Below are 17,638 nucleotides of genomic sequence, written 5' to 3' on the forward strand. Positions count from 1 at the left end.
TTGTCACTTCCTGCCCTGTTTCTGCTTTGTTTCTGCCTTTTTACTTAAAAATAGGGAAAATTATCAAGAGGGAAAAGAGGCTAGTAGTTACCAGATGATTTTCCTACAGGTTGTATGGTCAAGTGAACTTGAATTCTGCTATATTTGGACTTCAGGGGATGAAAGTCAGTTACGTTTTTCTTTTAATTCTAGTCCTAGAGTTGCAGAATCACCAGTCGTAGCTCGTCCTCTCCCTGATGCAGAGTTGTGCAATGCGTTCGTTGGGACACCGGTTACAAAATCTTCAAGAAAGTGTTCCAGGTATATATATACAGAATGAATATTTCAAAAAGATACTGCTTCGTATATATATATATATGTGTGTGCGTATACTTTCCGTGTTTGTAAAGCATTCTGTTTGTATTTAGTTTTATATCTGTTGAAGAAAATTTTAGGGCCACAACTAAGTGGAGGATTTGAAGTGGTCAAAGCATTGAAATGTAGATGACTTCTGACGTGAGCATTACGTGACTTCACAGAATCACAGAATTATTGAGGCTGGAAAAGGCCTCTGGCATTACTTATGCAACTGAAGATTATATTACTCTAGCTTCAGAGGCAGTGATTTAGGAAATTAAGCATGAAGCTTAAAGAAATAATTAAAAAGTAGAAAATGCCTGTCACTTGCTCAAGGGCCTGACACATCACCCAACAGTGAGAGTTCATCTGCATTTCTTGTTGATTGAATCTTTTTGTTAGATATCATTGCAGATTTCCTGAATGCAGCATTGGTGTTTTTTTCATTTATTTACTCACATTCCTATTTTAAATTGTGTATCTTAACAGATTGCTAGATTTGGTGGTTCGTCCTGTTCCTTCATGTTCTGCAGCAGAGGATGAGAGCTGGCAATCACCATGCAGAGCATCTACTTCATTCATGGCGTCCAGCCCATTGAGATCAAATGTGCATGGTTCCATCTCAGAAAAGAAATTTTCAGGAGCATCAGAGCTGAATTTACTACAGACACCTCTTGTGGTTAAGGTTTGTATTTAAAAAATACCCAAACCAGTAAGAACCAGCAAAGCCAAGAGCCTGTAAACTTAGTTTAAAATGAAATGCAAACACTGTTGGATTCAAATTGTGGAATAGTTTCAGTGTGTATGTGGTTATTGTGTATAGACAATATTTTTGGACACAGTTTGTTGGGAACCAGCTTAAAAAGGGAAAGTTTAGTTCTAAGTTCTTTAGTTTTAAGTTAGTTGCAGTGTGCATGTTGTTGCATAGTGTTGTGAAAGGCACTTATTTTTGTTTGGGGGTTTTGTTTTGTTTTTTCGAACAAAGTTAAAATTGGACTTTTCCATATATTTAGATACTTCAGATACAGTTTGTGGCTTACAATCTCATTACTTAAGTGCTCAACAGCTCTGTGTAGTTTGACTTGCGTTCCCACAAGCCAAAACGTGTGTGCATCAGTTTTTTAATCTAGTTAAGGGAACAATAACTAAGTGATGCCAGTTAAGTGATATCGGTCTCTGTCAAATTCAGTGGTGGCTTTTTGCAGTCATTTTACTTAAGAATTTTTTGTGTTAAACTGTATTTCTATTCACTGCCATCAGACTCTTACCATGTAAGAAAATCACATTTGACCTGTCTTCTTGGTGCTGCTCATTTTGCCTTTGCCTACCTGAACAAAATAGTTGTGATCTTTCAAAATTGCGGCCTTTTTCTTCATGTTAAGTATTGTCTGTATTATGAAGCTATTTTCGTTGTCTTCCTTTTAAGCTCTTTCAATACTTTAAAACCTTTTCTAAGCTGAAGTAAGAAGACCTGAGGTATTTTTACAGCAGTGCCACTAAATCTAGTCTAGTGCGTGGGCTGATTAATTAGTGAAGAAATAAACTGTTACTTTGGTGATGGCCACTTTGCATAGCAGTGTTTTCGGTCACTGTATCTGAAGTAACATTTGAAGCTGTATGCCTTTTAGAAGAGCAGTGTAGAAATTACAACTAAGACTGGAGTGGGAGATAAGATTGCAGACAGCAAGATCCTACGATCATAGAATATCAGGCTGGAAGGGACTTCAAGGATCATACAGTTCAACTCTTTTTGGGAAAAGCATGAACTAAATAAGATGGCCCAGCATCCTGCCCAGCTGAATCTTAAAAGTGTTGGGGTCTCCGCCAGTTCCCTGGGGAGATTATTCCAAAGGCTGATTGTCCTTGTGAAAAATTTTCCTCTTGTCTCCAATTGGAATCTCCCCAGGAGTACCCGTTACCTCTTATCTTTTCGATGTGACTCCTTTGTAAAAGGGCATCTCCATCTTCTTTGTAGCCACCCGTTAAATACTGGAACGTGATGATAAGGTCTCCCCTAAGCTTTCTTTTCTCATGGCTGAAGAAACCCTATCTCCTCAGCCTGTCCTCACATGGCAGGCTTCCCAGTCCTTGGATCATCATTGTGGCCCTTCTCTGGACCCTGTCTAGCCTGTCCACATCTTTTTTGTGTTGTGGGTACTGAACTGAACAAAGCCGAACGTGATACTCCAGCTGTGGCCTGACAAGTGCTGAGTAGAATGGGATGACGCTTCCTTATCTTTGCTGGTGACGCCCTTGTTGATGCACCCCCGCATCCTGTTGGCTTTCCTTGCCACTGCAGCAGCACGCTGTTGCCTCATGTGGAGCTGATTGTCCACCAGGACCCGCACGTCCATTTTCATAGAGCTGCTCCCCAGCCGGGTAGATTCCAGCCTGTGCCGCACTCCTGAAGTATATTTTCCCAGGTGCAAGACCTTACACTTGTCCTTGTTGATCTTTAAGTCTTCCTGCAGGGTATCTCTCCCTTCTGCAAGATGCCATATCCATATTTCTGCAGGAAATTAATTGGAAAAACAACACTTAATGTTGGCGTTCAATAATATTTTTTAAAAAAAAAGCTAGAAGAAACACAAAAAGCATGGGGTTTCATCGTAAGATCTTGTACCTTTGGAAAAAGAGCAGTGCAGAGGCTAAGCTTTGTCCTCTCAGCTGGTCCAAACTCAGTTTTTAATTTAAGCTAATACTCTTGACAAAGGGAGTCTTCCAGTTTGAAGATTTAACTGGTTTTGATTTAGATGTTTTTATTTTTACAGAGAGCTAAAATTTTGGCCACATCTGCTTCTGGTTTTCCTGGGTTTACTCCTCAGTCTATTCTCAGATCCAGCCTTCGCACCACACCTCTAGCAACTCCCTCTGCATCTCCAGGACGATCAGTGACTCCTCCTCTACGAGCAAAGGAACCGAGAATAAGTTTCAGGGAAGAGAACTCAAATGCAAAATGGACTGTTGGGGTAAGCAGGGATCTATGTAGGGATTTCTACAAGTAAGGGCTTAGTAAAATGTATTTTGATTTAGGTTTTAAGTTTGCCAGAACTCATTATATTAGGAATTGGAATTGCACATCAGAATGGCAGACTTAGATTGGGTCAAAAAAGGTTGTGTCAGAACTTCTGTAACATCACATGCCTGCAGGAACATATTCCTCACAAATGCTGGTGACCTTGGTTGTCAGTTTTTACTCCAGCATTGTTTGGAGCTGTGATTGTTCCAAATTGCTAGTTCAGGTCCCTGATACACATTTTTGAACGGTAGTATGGCAGCAAGATAAGGAATAGAGATTGAGGCAGTTGTTTAGGTTTTTAAAACTTTGCGTATTGAACCTCTGAAAGCAACAGAAGTCATGAGCTGCATTTGCTTTCAGTTTTTTCACAAACCTGGGTTTCCATAAATGGTGGCAAAAATAGACTAGATGATGAGAGCGAGACTGTTGTGTGTTCTCTAGCCCTAAAATTCTGAGATTTGCTTCTAAGCTTGCACCAGGGATGGCATTCATGTTGTCACATGAAGTTGGTCCATCTGAAAGTTGCCTCCTTCTGCTCATCCTTTTGTTCTGCCAGTTGGATTTCCCTGATTCAGCTCATCATGCAGCTGCTGAAGTAACATACTGATATCAGAGACAGAACAGGGGCGTGTACTAGTATCTACATACATGACCTTTCTGTACATAGTCTAACAAATTGTCATAATCTGGTTCTATTATACCTTTTATTGCATGCTATAAAGTTGTAACAACTTCTAATCTACGTAAGTTCTCCTGTATGAAGTTCTTGCTAGTATTTCAGTGTGGCCAGATTAATTTACTTGTTCCATGCTACAGGCATCGTGAACACTAAAATATTTTAGTTGTACATACAAGTTGAAAAGGCAAACGTAAAAGAAATCCTGAGTTGTGGTTTTAGGTGTGCAAAGCTCCCTCTTCTTGAAAACACAATAGTGAACCCAATGAACACCCTTGAGATGACAGTATACTTACAAGCACTTACAAGACCCACTTCATCTTAATTCTCTAGGGTCATGGAAACTCAGTAAGCACTCAAAAGTGTATTTAATTTTTACAGTCAGCTTTAAAAGCAAAGATAGTGCTAGAATGAGAATTGATTTTTGTACCACTTTGCTCTGGATTGTGACCTTTGGTTTTTTGTTTTGTTGTTGTTTTGTTTGGTTTTTAAATAGGTAACAGAAGATGATAAAGCACCATCAGGAGCTTCATCTGAGCATCATGGAGTGGTGGAGGATGCTTGGTCTGAAAGGAGAGAGAAACCACCTCTATTTACTCTGAGAAATCCTGAGAGTGATCATGCTGAAATGGAAGAGTCTTCAGAAAGCATATCTGGGGATGGTTTGGAGAAAATGAATGTCAGCAAAGAAAATAGTAACGTCTCTGTTAGGTCAGACCAAACTACTTTGGAGTATCATGATGCAAAATCACCTGGTGATTTTGAAGATGATGTGATCTTTATATCTGCTAAACCAGCTAGTTCTGCTGCTGAAGAAACTGCCAATTTTCGAGAATCTGAGATTGAAGATGACAGTGAAACAACTGAAGATAAATCTTTCCAGATCGAACAGCTAGATTCGCCAGAACTAAGAAAAGAAGCTGGTGTGTTTAATCCCATGATAACCTACGTTTGTGAATTTTTCAGTTGTCTTCAAAAGGTTACATTACTGCTGAGGGCAGCCGTTAAGGATGAATGTTCACAAGTGTCCTAGACGCTTTCTTGTCCTAGGCTTTTAAAAATGACAATGTATTTTGAGTCCTCTCCTGGGTATCTTCCACATTGTGAATTTATACTACTTTTTCCTGGCATTTCTTGTGTGCAGTTGCAGATGAAAGGTGTCAGCAATTCGTAGGTGTTGTGTGAGGGATATAAGTTTGCAAGTTTAGGCTTCTGGTTATGTTTTGGGAGTACTTCTTTAACCACCTCATAAGTGCTCAGTTAAATAGTTTTCTTCTGGAAGTGAGTATGCTTGTGTATCTGTTTCTCATTGCACCTGTGCTTGCTCATTTTGCTGACTCAGCAGTTTATACAGCCTTTTCCAAACCTGTGTCAGTTGGTCTTCGGCAATTCAGCTCATTCAAGCCAGCCCAGCTTGAGGACGTGCTCATATGAGCAGGTCTGCTGGCAGATTAAAAGAGATGTAGCTCAGTAGCTGGTGAGCAGTGATGGGAATGAAGAAAGCACATGAACAGGGAGAAGAGGTGCAAACGCAGCTGGTATTTGACAAAGAGAGCTCAGGCTGCTCAACTATAGAAGTAGGTTACTATTCCAGGGACCTAGAAGTGTCAGATCTGTATCTGAGGTATTAAAACAGTTCATAACCATGAGCATGCACTCCAGTGTCAGGGTGTCATATGCAGCCTGATTCGGTCCTAAGTCTGAGATGATTCCAGAGCATCCTGGAGAATGATTGTTGCTTTTGAAGTTACTTGGCTCCTTTTTTAAAAATTTATTCTGTCAATAAGAGGAGAGCCCAGATACAGACTCCATGTACATGGGTAGAAGGGATTCTCCAGATCAGAGTGTTTCTAGTAAGATAGGTCAAAATATTTGTCCTGTTTTAGCTGTCTTGTATTTAGACAAGTAATCAAAGATGCTTTTCATTAAAAATAATAAGGTACTAATCAGTAAAGACTAACCTTAATCAAGAAACTGCCCATTTCTAGGCTATGGTACAAGCAGTTCTGTACAATGTCAGTACTCTGGAAGTGCTAGAGGGCAGTCAGTATAGCGGTTGTTTGGCCTGAGCCACCAAAACGATCCAGTCCTGCGTGCTCTCTGCAAAGGGAACTGCTCACTCTGGAAGCAGCAGATAGCAGAAACGAAGAAAAGGAGGATGTTTCTAAATTTGAAACTGTTGAGATAAAAATATGTTGTCAAGCAGTTGGGTTTCAATACCACCAGTCAGTCACTAGAGAAGAGAACAAGGAAAGACCTTAGATGCATTCTTTTAGAAGAGGGGAGATGGAGCCAAGCAAGGAAAGAAACATTGCAAGAATGAGATAAATATCCAGAGAGAAACAGGAAAACTTAATACCTAATTTTAAGGAGGATTTTATTTTCTGAGTTTTTTATGTATTAGGTCAGTAACATATCAAGTTTAGTTTGTAAACAGAATAGCAATGATCATTTTGTTTTCTTCACTGAAATTTGGCATCAGACTTCTCATTTTACTAGGAAGAAGAATTCAGACGTGTGCGTTTGAAGTCTTGGTATAGCATTATTTTGTTAGATCACCATCCTAGCTGAAAGGCATAAAGACTCACTTTAAAATCCTATGAGTGTTGTAAAAGATATTATGTTTAAGTACAACAGGGAAGTTATCAATCTGCCTGTTTTTATAGGATTTGTGGAAGAACCAAATGCTGATCCTCTTGCTCTTCCTGAGGATGGTGCGTTGGTATTTAAGGCTGCTGAGGCTGTTTCTTTCGGGACTGCAAGTGAAAGGTAAGTTTATAAAATAGATTTGTCTTTGGGTTCACACAGTATGCAACTGCTGGGTTTCCTGTGTTTGAAAACTGTGATTTTGACCTGGTATTGATTGTTTCTTCTGTTCTCACATAGAACTAATTTAGCATAAATATAAGTCAAACTGAGTAGCTGTCAGCTGTTTTCTGTGTGTGCTGAATTAGCACCTCTTTGTTTGTGGGGAGGGAAGCAGTTTGCACAGCAGCTGCTTTAAAAGCTGCAACTGCTTAGTGATAAAGACAGAAAGTTAGCAATGAACTAACCCTTAATTTCAAGTGGTAACTTACAGTGACCCAACCTTTTGTTCAGTCTGTTCTAAACCTCCAGAATAGCAGTTACATTCTTTCTACAGAAGACAAAGAATTTATTATTCTTACTACAACTCTGGTGATGTTATTATCTAATGTTAATTAGCTGGGAAGAACGTGAAGTACTTTATTCTTTGCATAAAATGAGTCACAGATTGGATGTAGATGCTGGCAAAGGAATTTCTAATTTCTCTTATTTATTTCTGTTTATTTCTATTCTGTTATTTCTATTTATTTTCTGTTCATGATTTTGTCATGAGAAAGCAATTTGTGAAACTCTTCAAGGTTTGTTTTGCAGCTTTGTGATTAATTTCTCTCTTTTCTCTTCATGAAGTGAAACAAACCACCAGGAGCCCAGAATGTCCACTTCATCAGAAGAAGCCATACTAGTTGCAACACATCCACAGCTTTCTGAATTGCCAGAGGCAGACAGTGAACGTATGTACAGATTGTTGGAGATGTTACTTGAGTTCAGGTAGCTGAACTCCTGCAGTAAAACATGTAGTTTGTCATAGCACTACAAGTGTTCCACGCTGAAGTAGTCGTAGCACGTTACTGCAAACTTTCGTTAAACTGTAGAGAGAATGCCCTCCTCGAAGGAATTCCTTGTAGAAAATGGATAGTAAATGGCCCTGTTCTTGCTAAAGATACTGAGAAACCTCTTAGAATTTAAATTATTAGGGTAGAGATGAGGATTTATTTTAATGTTGTACGCCGCTACTAATTTCTGTACTGTGGAACTTGCCACTTGAGTTACTATTTTTAAAAGATGAACCACATCCATGAGACTGTGAAGAATAACTGGCATCCTTGCCAGCCACCCTTTCCTATGTAGTTCTTTTTCTCTAGGGTCTTGCCAGCTGATTTTCTCCTTACTCTTTTTCTTAGTTCTCCTTTTTGGGTTTTTTTCTAATTTTCTTTTACTATGAGGCTGGCTTCTTTACCAGATAGGTAGTTTTGTCTTCTAGTTTTTGGAGAAAGTCCAGCATTTCAGGCAGAATGGAGAACTGGATTGTTGGCTTACCCTCCCTCTGTTACTTTCTGTTTGTTTAAAGTTGTGAAACTTATATGGCAATTAAGTTAAAATTACATAAATCCCTTCCAGCTGTGGTGAGTATCCCTGACAGGGAGGAATTGGTCAGCACTCAGCATTCAGAAAATCGCCTTGAGGGCAAGTGTGTGGATTTACCTGAGGAACATAACCTAGAAGCGGCTGAAGTTGAAGAAAATGTTCCTTTGCCACAGGAAGACAGAACTCTTTCTAACAATCTTCCTAAGACTGAGGAAATTAATGAAGCTAATGTAAGTAAACTAACTTCACATTTCCTACGAATTAGAAAACACTTGGCAAATTGAGAACAGTCCTGCCTTACTGACAATTGGAAGGCACACACAAACATCTCGGTTTCGTTAGGTGGGTAACGCAAGTCAAAATCTCTTTACCTAAAGGCAGATATTCTTCCCTATGCATTTCTGTACCTAGAACACAGAATGGAACCTGTCAAGACTTGAGTCTTTGAGTGCTTTAGTAATGCATAAAAATGCCTAAACTGTTTTTTAAGATAACCATGCGTTCATTTGGTTTACTAGAGCTTAAAAGTTTCTTATCTGACTTAAAAAATAAATAGTTTTAATGGTAGACACAGAAAGAAAAGTTGGGGAATGCAGCTTTTCAGTACTGGGGGCAATTCACCAAATGACAAAATGACATGGGAACCAAAGTAACTTTCAGAACAGTTTAAGTGCTTGGATTCTTTACTCTTTGTTTCTTATTAACATGAACAGATTTCCCAGTAATGAGTTAATTTCAGTGTTTCAGTGTCAGCCTGTTTCCCTCTACCTAAAACATTTTTTTAATTATTGTGTTTTTTTTTTAGTAAACACACATTGTTTTAACATCTAAACTTTGTATGTAAAATACTGATTTTAAGAGGTTGTTCCCATGGACTGAAAATTGACGCTAGAGATTCTCCCCTGTTGTTCTTACTTTTAGGGGAGTTGATCATGGAATCGTTTAGGTTGGAAAAGACTTTTAAGATCATTGAGTCTAGCCGGTACCATATATATTGGTTATACTGTCAATTTCCTGTAGGATTGTAATGAGGGGATTAAATAAGGGTGAATCACAAACCGGAAGGTAGATATACCACAAATAGATTGGTCTTAGGTAACAGAAAATGTTTTTCAGTGTCCTAAATTTCAGATGATATTAAATAGGCAATCACTTAAGTAGTTTGTCTTGGCTTTGGAATTCAGGACGGTGCTGCAGAGATGATGATTATAGATTTGGGAATACGCAAACCACTTCTGGGAGTATAGGGGAAACATGATGGGGGAAGGGAGCAGGTGCATGAAATGGTCACAAAGTTCCTATAGTCCTTCATGCAGCAGTACAGGGAAGGTTTTTTTGCTTTCGCTGTATGTGTATCTTAGTGATTTATAAGTAAACTCTTTTTGGCTTGTCTCCCTTCACTAAACTTAGGATAAACTACTTAAGTGCTTTCTTGTTTGTAAGCATAAGAAACAACTTTATGCAGACTCTATTTCTTGATTGTAATTTTAAAGTGTGGCATGTTGCTATAATATGATGCTTTACCAACTGTTGACAAGGCAGGAGGCAAGAAAATAAGCAGATTCTGTGGAGACTCCTGTTGAGTGGTGACTTCCTTCTGCCATTGTTGGCCGGCGCTGTAGCTTCAGAGAGTTGGGCAAAATTCTTTACACATTGATGAAATTATCTTGAGCATCTGAGTGCCCTAAAACACATCACCATATACTACCTTTGTTTGCCACACAAAATCTTGAGCATCTCGTGTGGATCTAGTAGAAAAGGTTATTAATGCTCAGTACAGGGAACTACAAAAACATGAGATGGAGGTATTTCAAATATATGTGTTGTCTCAGGCAATCCAAGTGATTCCTGAAGTATGGTGTTGAGCTGTTGGACATGATACCTGGCGAATTTGACTAAGGGTTGCCCACCTCAAATACCGTGTCCAGTTCTGATGTCCCTGCCGTAAGAGAGATGTAGATCTGCTGGAACGAGTTCAGAGGAGGGCCACAGAGACGATCCAGAGGCTGGAGCACCTCTGCTGTGAGGATAGACTAAGGGAACAGGGATTGTTCAGCATGGAGAAGAGAAGACTCCAGGGGGACCTTATAACCCCCTTCCAATACCTGAAGGGAACCTACAAGAAGGCTGGAGAGGGTCTTTTTACAAGAGGATAGGACTGATGACTGATAGGACAAATGGAAATGGATTTAAAGTAAAGGAAAAGAGATTTAGATTGGATCTTAGGAAAAAATTCTTCAGTGCGAGGGTGGCAAGACTCTGGAATAAACTGTCCAGAGAAGTTATGGATACCCCCTCCCTGAAGGTGTTCAAGGCCAGATTGGATGAGGCCTTGAGCAACCTGGTTTAGTTGAGAGGTGTCCTTGCCCATGGCCAGGAGATTGGATTAGATGATCTCTAAGGTCCCTTCCAACCTAGGCCATTCTATGATTCTATGATCACAACTGTTGTGACTGTAACAAACCTTGGGGACATAATTGTATTTCACCCTGTTAGCTGCAGAGTTGGTTGCTCTGCGTGGCTGGGTAGTCAGCCCAGAAAGTCCTGCAGTGGGTTGATTTCTGCCAGTTGTGTGTACAGCTTGTATTGTAAAACTTTGTTCAGGGATGGTGGCAAAGCATTAATCATGAGCAGAAATACCAGAAATGGAGCATGTGATCACATACACTGTTCTCTGATCACGTACTCTGTTCTCTGCCCCTTGCACACATAGACTCTTATCTGCTGTAGGGAGTATATTGTATATTTCTAACTTTACATTCCATGGTGTTCTGAAAGGCGAAGCAGCATGTCACTGTCCTCAGTTTTGTCTAGCTCAGTTTGTTGTTAGTCTGTTCAGTAATTAATAATGCATTAACAGACCTTTCTTAACTTTAGGTGATTGAAGATAGCGTGGTTAAGGCACAAACCTCAGAAGAAGCACCTGAGACATCACCATATAGTGAACTACATCCACTAGGCAATCTTCAATACAGCTGTGATACTATAGAGCAACAGTTTGCATGTGATTTGCCTGATACCAAAGATGGCGAATGTGATGCAGCTGATGGAGAGGGAGAGCTTTTTCTATCTCAGAGTAATTTTACTTTAGTCTTGGAAGGAGAAGAAGGTGAAGCAGAGATGGGAGACCCTACATTTGTAGATGCTTTTAAACCGGCTGGCACAACAACAGAGGAAAAACCTGCAAACAATTTAGGAAATGCTGAAAACCAAGAACATGTTACAAACTCAGTGTCCACTGTAACTAGTGATCAGGAATCTCAAAATATTGTGGAGTCGCTCCCCTATGTGCCTGAACCCATTAAGGTCGCTATTGCTGAGAACTTACTGGATGCGATCAAAGACACGAGAAGTAAAGAATTTACATCTGAAGTTGTAGAACAATCTATTCATGAAACTATAGGTAAAAAGGTAACTAGATTCCAGAAGGGAAAAGCTCCCTTAACAACTGTGCCAGGAGTGGAAGATGAAAGCAGCATACATCAGGTGGAGTTTGTCATCACTCCTAGAAAATACACAAGGCGACAATACACAGGGCGACAACTGAGTAGAAGTCCAGGTGTTCCGTTGGCAGGTGCTCAGCAGCTGCTTAAGACAGACAAACCAGTTCTGTTTGGCCTGTCTCCCAGGAGAAGTACCAGGCGCACAAAAGAAGCATCTGAGGCTTCTAGTCTTCAAACAGAAGAAAATGCTCAAGAGGAGCAAGTAGCTGTTACTCCAGTAATGCCTATTACTCCTAGGAGAGGTAGGAAGCCTAAACTGGCTAATGTAGAACAAGTAGAAAGCAGCCATTCAGATGGACAAACGTTGTCCGTCAGTGCACCATCCACGCCAAGAAGGGGATTAAGGAGAGCAAAGGAAACTGCATCTGAACTCTTGGAAGGGGCTCCTGAGGAGGCTTCTCTTGCTGAAGGTAGCACTATTGCTTCTGCTACTTCCAGAAGAACTAGAGGAGGAAAAAGTTCAGCGGGAGATCAAGAAACTGGCCAGAGTGACACCAATCGTAAGGTAAAAACAGCAGTCAGTCCCAGCAGAAGTTCAAGAAAACAGAGAAATATTAATTTACAACTTACTGAAAATACTGTCAAGGATCAAGAGGTACAGCCTAGGGATCAACTGTTATTACCTGTGCCAGCTAAAAGAGGTGGAAGAAGAAAGATGAGTACATCAGAAGTTTCGGAAACTTCTGACCTTAATCTGTCTAAATTGTCGCTTCCTCAAACAGAACTTAAACTTCCTGTTACTCCCAGAAGGAGCGCTAGGAAGGGGGTGCAAAACCTCTTGGCAGATACAGAATCTCTCTCTACTCAGGAAGACATACATTCAGCTGGGAAAATGGAAATACTTGGTACTCCTAGGAGAGGAAGAGGTCCACGTGCTAAACTGGAAAAAACAGATATTCACGAAGAAACACCTGCACGACCAACTGAGGAATTAACCACACCCCAGACTACAGTAAGGACAGGGCGTCGGGGCCGAAAGAAACGTTCCGTACTGGAGGAGAGCCCAGGGCAGGAGGCCTTACCGCAAGGGCCTAATGACAGTCCTTTGCTCCTTGAAGACATAACCCCATCAGGACAAGAGAAAACATCAAGAACTGTAAGATATCGTATTACAAGAACCAGGTCCCGCAAAACTGCCGTGGATCAGAAACTACCTGTGGAGGAAAATGAGTCCTTCCTTTTCTCTCCTCCTCTCACAAAGCTGACAAGGAAATTTAAAGGTAGGTGCACCATGTTTATATGCCAAATAGGGCATATTGCTCTTTTGTAAACCACAGAAAACAAACTGTGAGGATGGCTTTCAGTGTTGTAAAGAAAAGAGCTGTGTGAAAATACAAAAAATTGGAAAGAGGCAGTTCATCTTTTTTTTTGAACTCTGCATGACTGGCTGACTAGCTGTGGTGGAAACAGGTGAGGAGGCTGACCTGAATAGAGTGAAATGAAGTTCAAGAGGAACTTTTGTCATGAACTGAATTTCTGTCAGTTTTGAAAACTGTTGTCTCTTAATAGGTGATTGCCATCCCTTCTCCCCTCCAGAGGAATAAAGAGGATGTACTCTTTTTACTAGAATACATGATAATAAAAATTGTTTTGAGAAGTGTAAGGACTGTTGATGCCCATGGAGCATAATGTCTTTTATGATGTAAATGCAGAAAAAATAACTACACTGACTTATTTTTTTTCCACAAATTACTATAAAAGAATGGATCCCAAGAGGCAGTTACTGGGGGAAAAACACCTCTGCGCTATGTGTTTATAAAACCTGATTGGACCTTTTATTTCAGGAAAGCATTATGTTCTTGATTATCAGCTGTAATTTCACGTTGCTGTCCTGTATATATAATGTACATGCACATAAACAATACGTTGTCATTTTAGCTGGAAAAGCAGACCATCCTGTACAGCTCAAGGATTTAGACCCAGACTTGTCTTCTCAGTTTGTCTTTTCACCCCCTCTTTTGAGGTCAAGGAAAAAAAATGTATCTAGCATTTCCCAAATTGTGGAAGAACCAGTAAGTAAAACTCTGATTGTCTCATATTCTTGATATTTGCTCTGTACTGTTTTTTCAAATCATGCTTTGCAGTGCCTTGCCTTCTTCCTTGAAATTGTATTTAAAAGGAGAACTTTAATTAGCTAAACAATTTTTTTTTCTTTCATGAAAACTAACTACAAAAATCCATTTTTTATCTATGTAAGTCAAGACTAGCAAGTATTGCTTTGTCTTTAACAAAAGGCAGGTGGCTTTCTCTAAACTTACTTGGTGTGATACCTGTTAATTTCAGAAATTGAACTTTTGGGATAGTACAGTAATTTGAGATAGCAGGTTTGGTTTTGGCAGAGACGAACTATAATGCTTTTGGAAATAACTTTAGCATGACTTTTTCATGAAAGAGACATTCATTTGTATTCTGTAGATTTCTGAGAACTTGTATGCAAGTAACATTTTTGTTGCTTTAACATAGGAGCTTCCAGTGAAAGAAGAAGAGGATACCAAATCCATAGAGTCTGTGGGAAAGCAAAAGTCGAAGGGAGGTAGAACTGCAAAATCAAAAATGAAGAAAGCAAGCAAGTACGAAACTTGTTTTGAACACTTACCAGCATTCCTTTATTGTGGTAGTGGTTCAGTTGTGAGCCATCTCACCTCCTCACTTGGCTGAGCAGTTCTGCTCTGACATTACCACAGAATGTTTGGGCTTGGAAGGGACCTTTAGAGGCCATCTAGTCCAACCCCTCTGCCAGAGCAGGATTACCTAGAGTCGGTCACACAGGAACGCGTCCAGGCAGGTTTTGAATGTCTCCAGAGAAGGAGACTCCACAACCTCTCTGGGCAGCCTGTCCAGCTTGCTGGTCTCACAGGCACCTCGTTCCCACCAAACGGTTTAGTTTTCTAATGGAAACAAAAGGGAGAGAGGATAGAAAAGGGCGAATCAGTACCCTGCGATACCGGCATGCTCTTACAGGGTCTTATTCCTGTAAGCTATAAGTCTTATAGCTTCCTTATGAAGCTATACTCTTACAGTCTTTAGTTCCCCGTACAAGGCAGGAGGGGGACAGACAATGACTAGAGAGAATTTCTTGTTTCTGGACATGTTTTCTGGTTCCTTCTGAAAAACTATTTGACGACATTTGCCTCTTAAAAGCTGAAGGGAGGTGCTCTCAAAGCTCGTATGAATAGTGAGTGAGAATGCTTGGGACAGCCTGGTAAGGAATAAAAGCAAAAAGAAGCTTATTGATGTACTCTCTCTGCCTTAATCCTATCTGTAAAGAAGCCTATTAATAATTATTTGGCATTGATTTTGTAATTCTGCATTTGTTTATTTTTTTCCTCTACTAAAAACTGTTGGTAGAAAAAAAATATCAATTTGATAACTTTCTTTTTTGTCAGAACTGCAAGAAAAGAAGGTTCTTGGTCACCTCCACCAGTGGAAATAAAATTCATCTCTCCTTTTGGAAGTCCAGTGGATGGAACAAAAAGCAAACAGAAAGAAACCACAGATGCAGCAGAGAAGACTCTACGAAAGAACAAAAAAAGACTGTCTAATTTTCCAAAGCCAGTTGTGCGCCGGAAGATGCTGTAACTGTTTTTCAAGTTTATAATCTACACCACTGTTTGTAAAATCGTCAAAATTGTGTGGGTTAGTAAAAAGAAAAAAAATTCACCTAATTTGGAAGAGATAATTTATATAAATTATTTTAAAATTTCATAAACAAATAGTCTTCAGTAAGTAACTCCATATGGAGTGTGATTTCCTCAGTCAATGCAGTTTTCTATTTTATATTAAGACTTCATACATTTATATAATATGTAAATACAGCTTATTTTAGGAATGTTAAATAAAAATGTATACTTCACAATATGCTTACTGTCTGATAGCTTTTTGAGGGAATAGTGGGTTGAATGGCCTGTATCGCTCAGAAATTTTAATGTTGGTTTGCAAGAGTTGCTGACCCTCACAAGTGAGGACAAAAGCTTTTCAAGCGTTTTAAAAGTTTAAACATACTAGTTTAAATTTTATAAATTGTTTGACCTTACGGTGCAAATTGGGCTCACAATACAAACTGGTAATTTAAATATTCACGGTTAAGTTGTACTGTATTGAAGTCAGAATGTAAACAATTGTATTTTAAGCTGTGCAATATTTTTTTTGTATTTGTCTTAAACTTTGGAAAAGCTGCTCTTTAGTTCATGAAACTAGATCACACCTCATATGTTTCACTATTTTTTACAGTTTGTTGTCAGAAAAAAAATAAACTGTATAGAGGGGTGTGATGCTTAAAATAGCATATCAAATTTAAAGGGATATTGCCTGCATACTTTGAAATTTGAGCCAAAATTATTTTCCTAAGGTTAATACGAATGCTATTATAATTGAAAGAATTACTGTCTGTAAACATATTGCAATAATTGAAGCCTGCATATCACAGCACTAAAAACCTGATGGTAAAGGTAACATAATAGTCTGAAAAAGGTACAAAAATGTACAGAAATCTTAGTTACAAACCATATTTTTGGATAATTATTTCGTTAATAATCTTAGGTTGTGGAGTAAATGTCCCTATAAAGCTTCAATTTGTAAAAATAAATTCAAAAACCTATTCTTTTAAAAGCAAACATGGAAGTACTATTTTGATGTGCAGTCTTTTAGACAACTGATTATTTTTATGTATGTTAATTTATATATGGATGCAACTTTGAAGACTACAGAGTGGTGGAACCTGACATTAAACTTTTCAGTTGGTAAAAACTACTACAGTTACTCTAAGAAATAATTTATTGGCTACGTAATTCCTTGTACATAGTGGATGAATGTATTAATAACATATTAAGCTTGTAAAAGACGTTTCTTTGGGGGCCAGTGATTTTTCTATCCCGGAACAGGTCCTTGTAGAGAAGTGGTTGCATGCACTTGGTGGATGTTTTTCTCCTTGGAGGAGTGTTCGTGACTGAACAAAAGCTTAAAAAAAGCGCCAAATGTTGACAGTGTGGAAGTGGCAGTTGGAATGAGACCTTTCAGTCAGGTTAGTAATTATTTACTCTGAATATTTTGTACTTGAACTACAATATATGGTCAAAGGCTGGGGGAGTTCTAGCAATATTTTTTTAAATTCACATTATACAGAAATACAGTGAGTAGCTCAGAAAATGGAGTCAAAGATCAAACTTGTAAATCTGGAACAGTCAAATCTGAATGTGTTTTGTGTAGTACACAAGAGGATTTATAAAATGCTGTGATTTTTGATCAAATAGAATTGATGAAATGCTAGTGAAGATTGCTTAATAGAATTTTAACTTGTTTCTGTCATTTAGGCTGACGGTAAATTGTTTTGGTATGAAAATCAATTAGAGCAAATGAAAACATATTAGCCGATTTTATTATTTGTGGTAATTTTTAGCCTCTTTATTTTATAACCAGCTCAGCTGAATTATCTCCATTTGGCAATGTTTTGGAGTAAAAATAGAAAACAGTGGTAGTAACAAGAAAATTGGCCTGAAATTCAGTAAATTCCTAAAGGTTTTTAATAGTCTGGTAATTTTTTACTTAAATTATATATTAAAGTGTTTTCCTCCATTTTTATTTCTCGGTTACTTAGATTCAGCGCGTAGTTCTTGGGTGCTGACCAGTTTCTCCAGGGAGCAGTTTAAAGAGAATAAGAGAGTGAGCATGCTGTGTAACAGGAAACAGGATTTCATAAAGGTGAAGGATATTCAAGGAAATGAAAGCAAAACCAGGTGCTGGAATTTTTTTTTATTTAGAGCCTTAGAAAAGGAAAAAAAACCTAGCAGCGTCAAGATGGCAACTGAAGGATGGGTTTGTAACAAAGTGGAGAAAATAGATTTTACTTAGATGTTTTCTTGGTGTAGTCTTGCTACAAGCATGTGAAGTATTGAGTGGAAAAGATCATTTCAACAAGGTTCAGAAAGATCGACTGCT

The 17,638-nt window shown here is 38.9% G+C and overlaps 1 protein-coding gene across 1 annotated transcript in view; it reads left to right on the forward strand.

Annotated features, from left to right (window-relative positions):
* AHCTF1 (AT hook containing transcription factor 1) overlaps positions 1 to 15,562 on the forward strand; it is a 40,943-nt gene extending 25,381 nt beyond the window's left edge. The window contains 11 exon segments of the mRNA XM_009871599.1: positions 193 to 300; positions 826 to 1,021; positions 3,108 to 3,305; positions 4,528 to 4,954; positions 6,698 to 6,800; positions 7,464 to 7,567; positions 8,235 to 8,431; positions 11,079 to 12,924; positions 13,583 to 13,716; positions 14,168 to 14,274; positions 15,091 to 15,562. Of these exon segments, the coding sequence (XP_009869901.1) occupies positions 193 to 300; positions 826 to 1,021; positions 3,108 to 3,305; positions 4,528 to 4,954; positions 6,698 to 6,800; positions 7,464 to 7,567; positions 8,235 to 8,431; positions 11,079 to 12,924; positions 13,583 to 13,716; positions 14,168 to 14,274; positions 15,091 to 15,283 (3,613 nt within the window). The 3' untranslated portion in view covers positions 15,284 to 15,562.
* Positions 15,563 to 17,638: the final 2,076 nt, after the last annotated feature.

Source organism: Apaloderma vittatum, unplaced genomic scaffold (genome assembly GCF_000703405.1).
Source record: "Apaloderma vittatum isolate BGI_N311 unplaced genomic scaffold, ASM70340v1 scaffold336, whole genome shotgun sequence".
In the NCBI taxonomy this organism is placed as follows: domain Eukaryota; kingdom Metazoa; phylum Chordata; class Aves; order Trogoniformes; family Trogonidae; genus Apaloderma; species Apaloderma vittatum.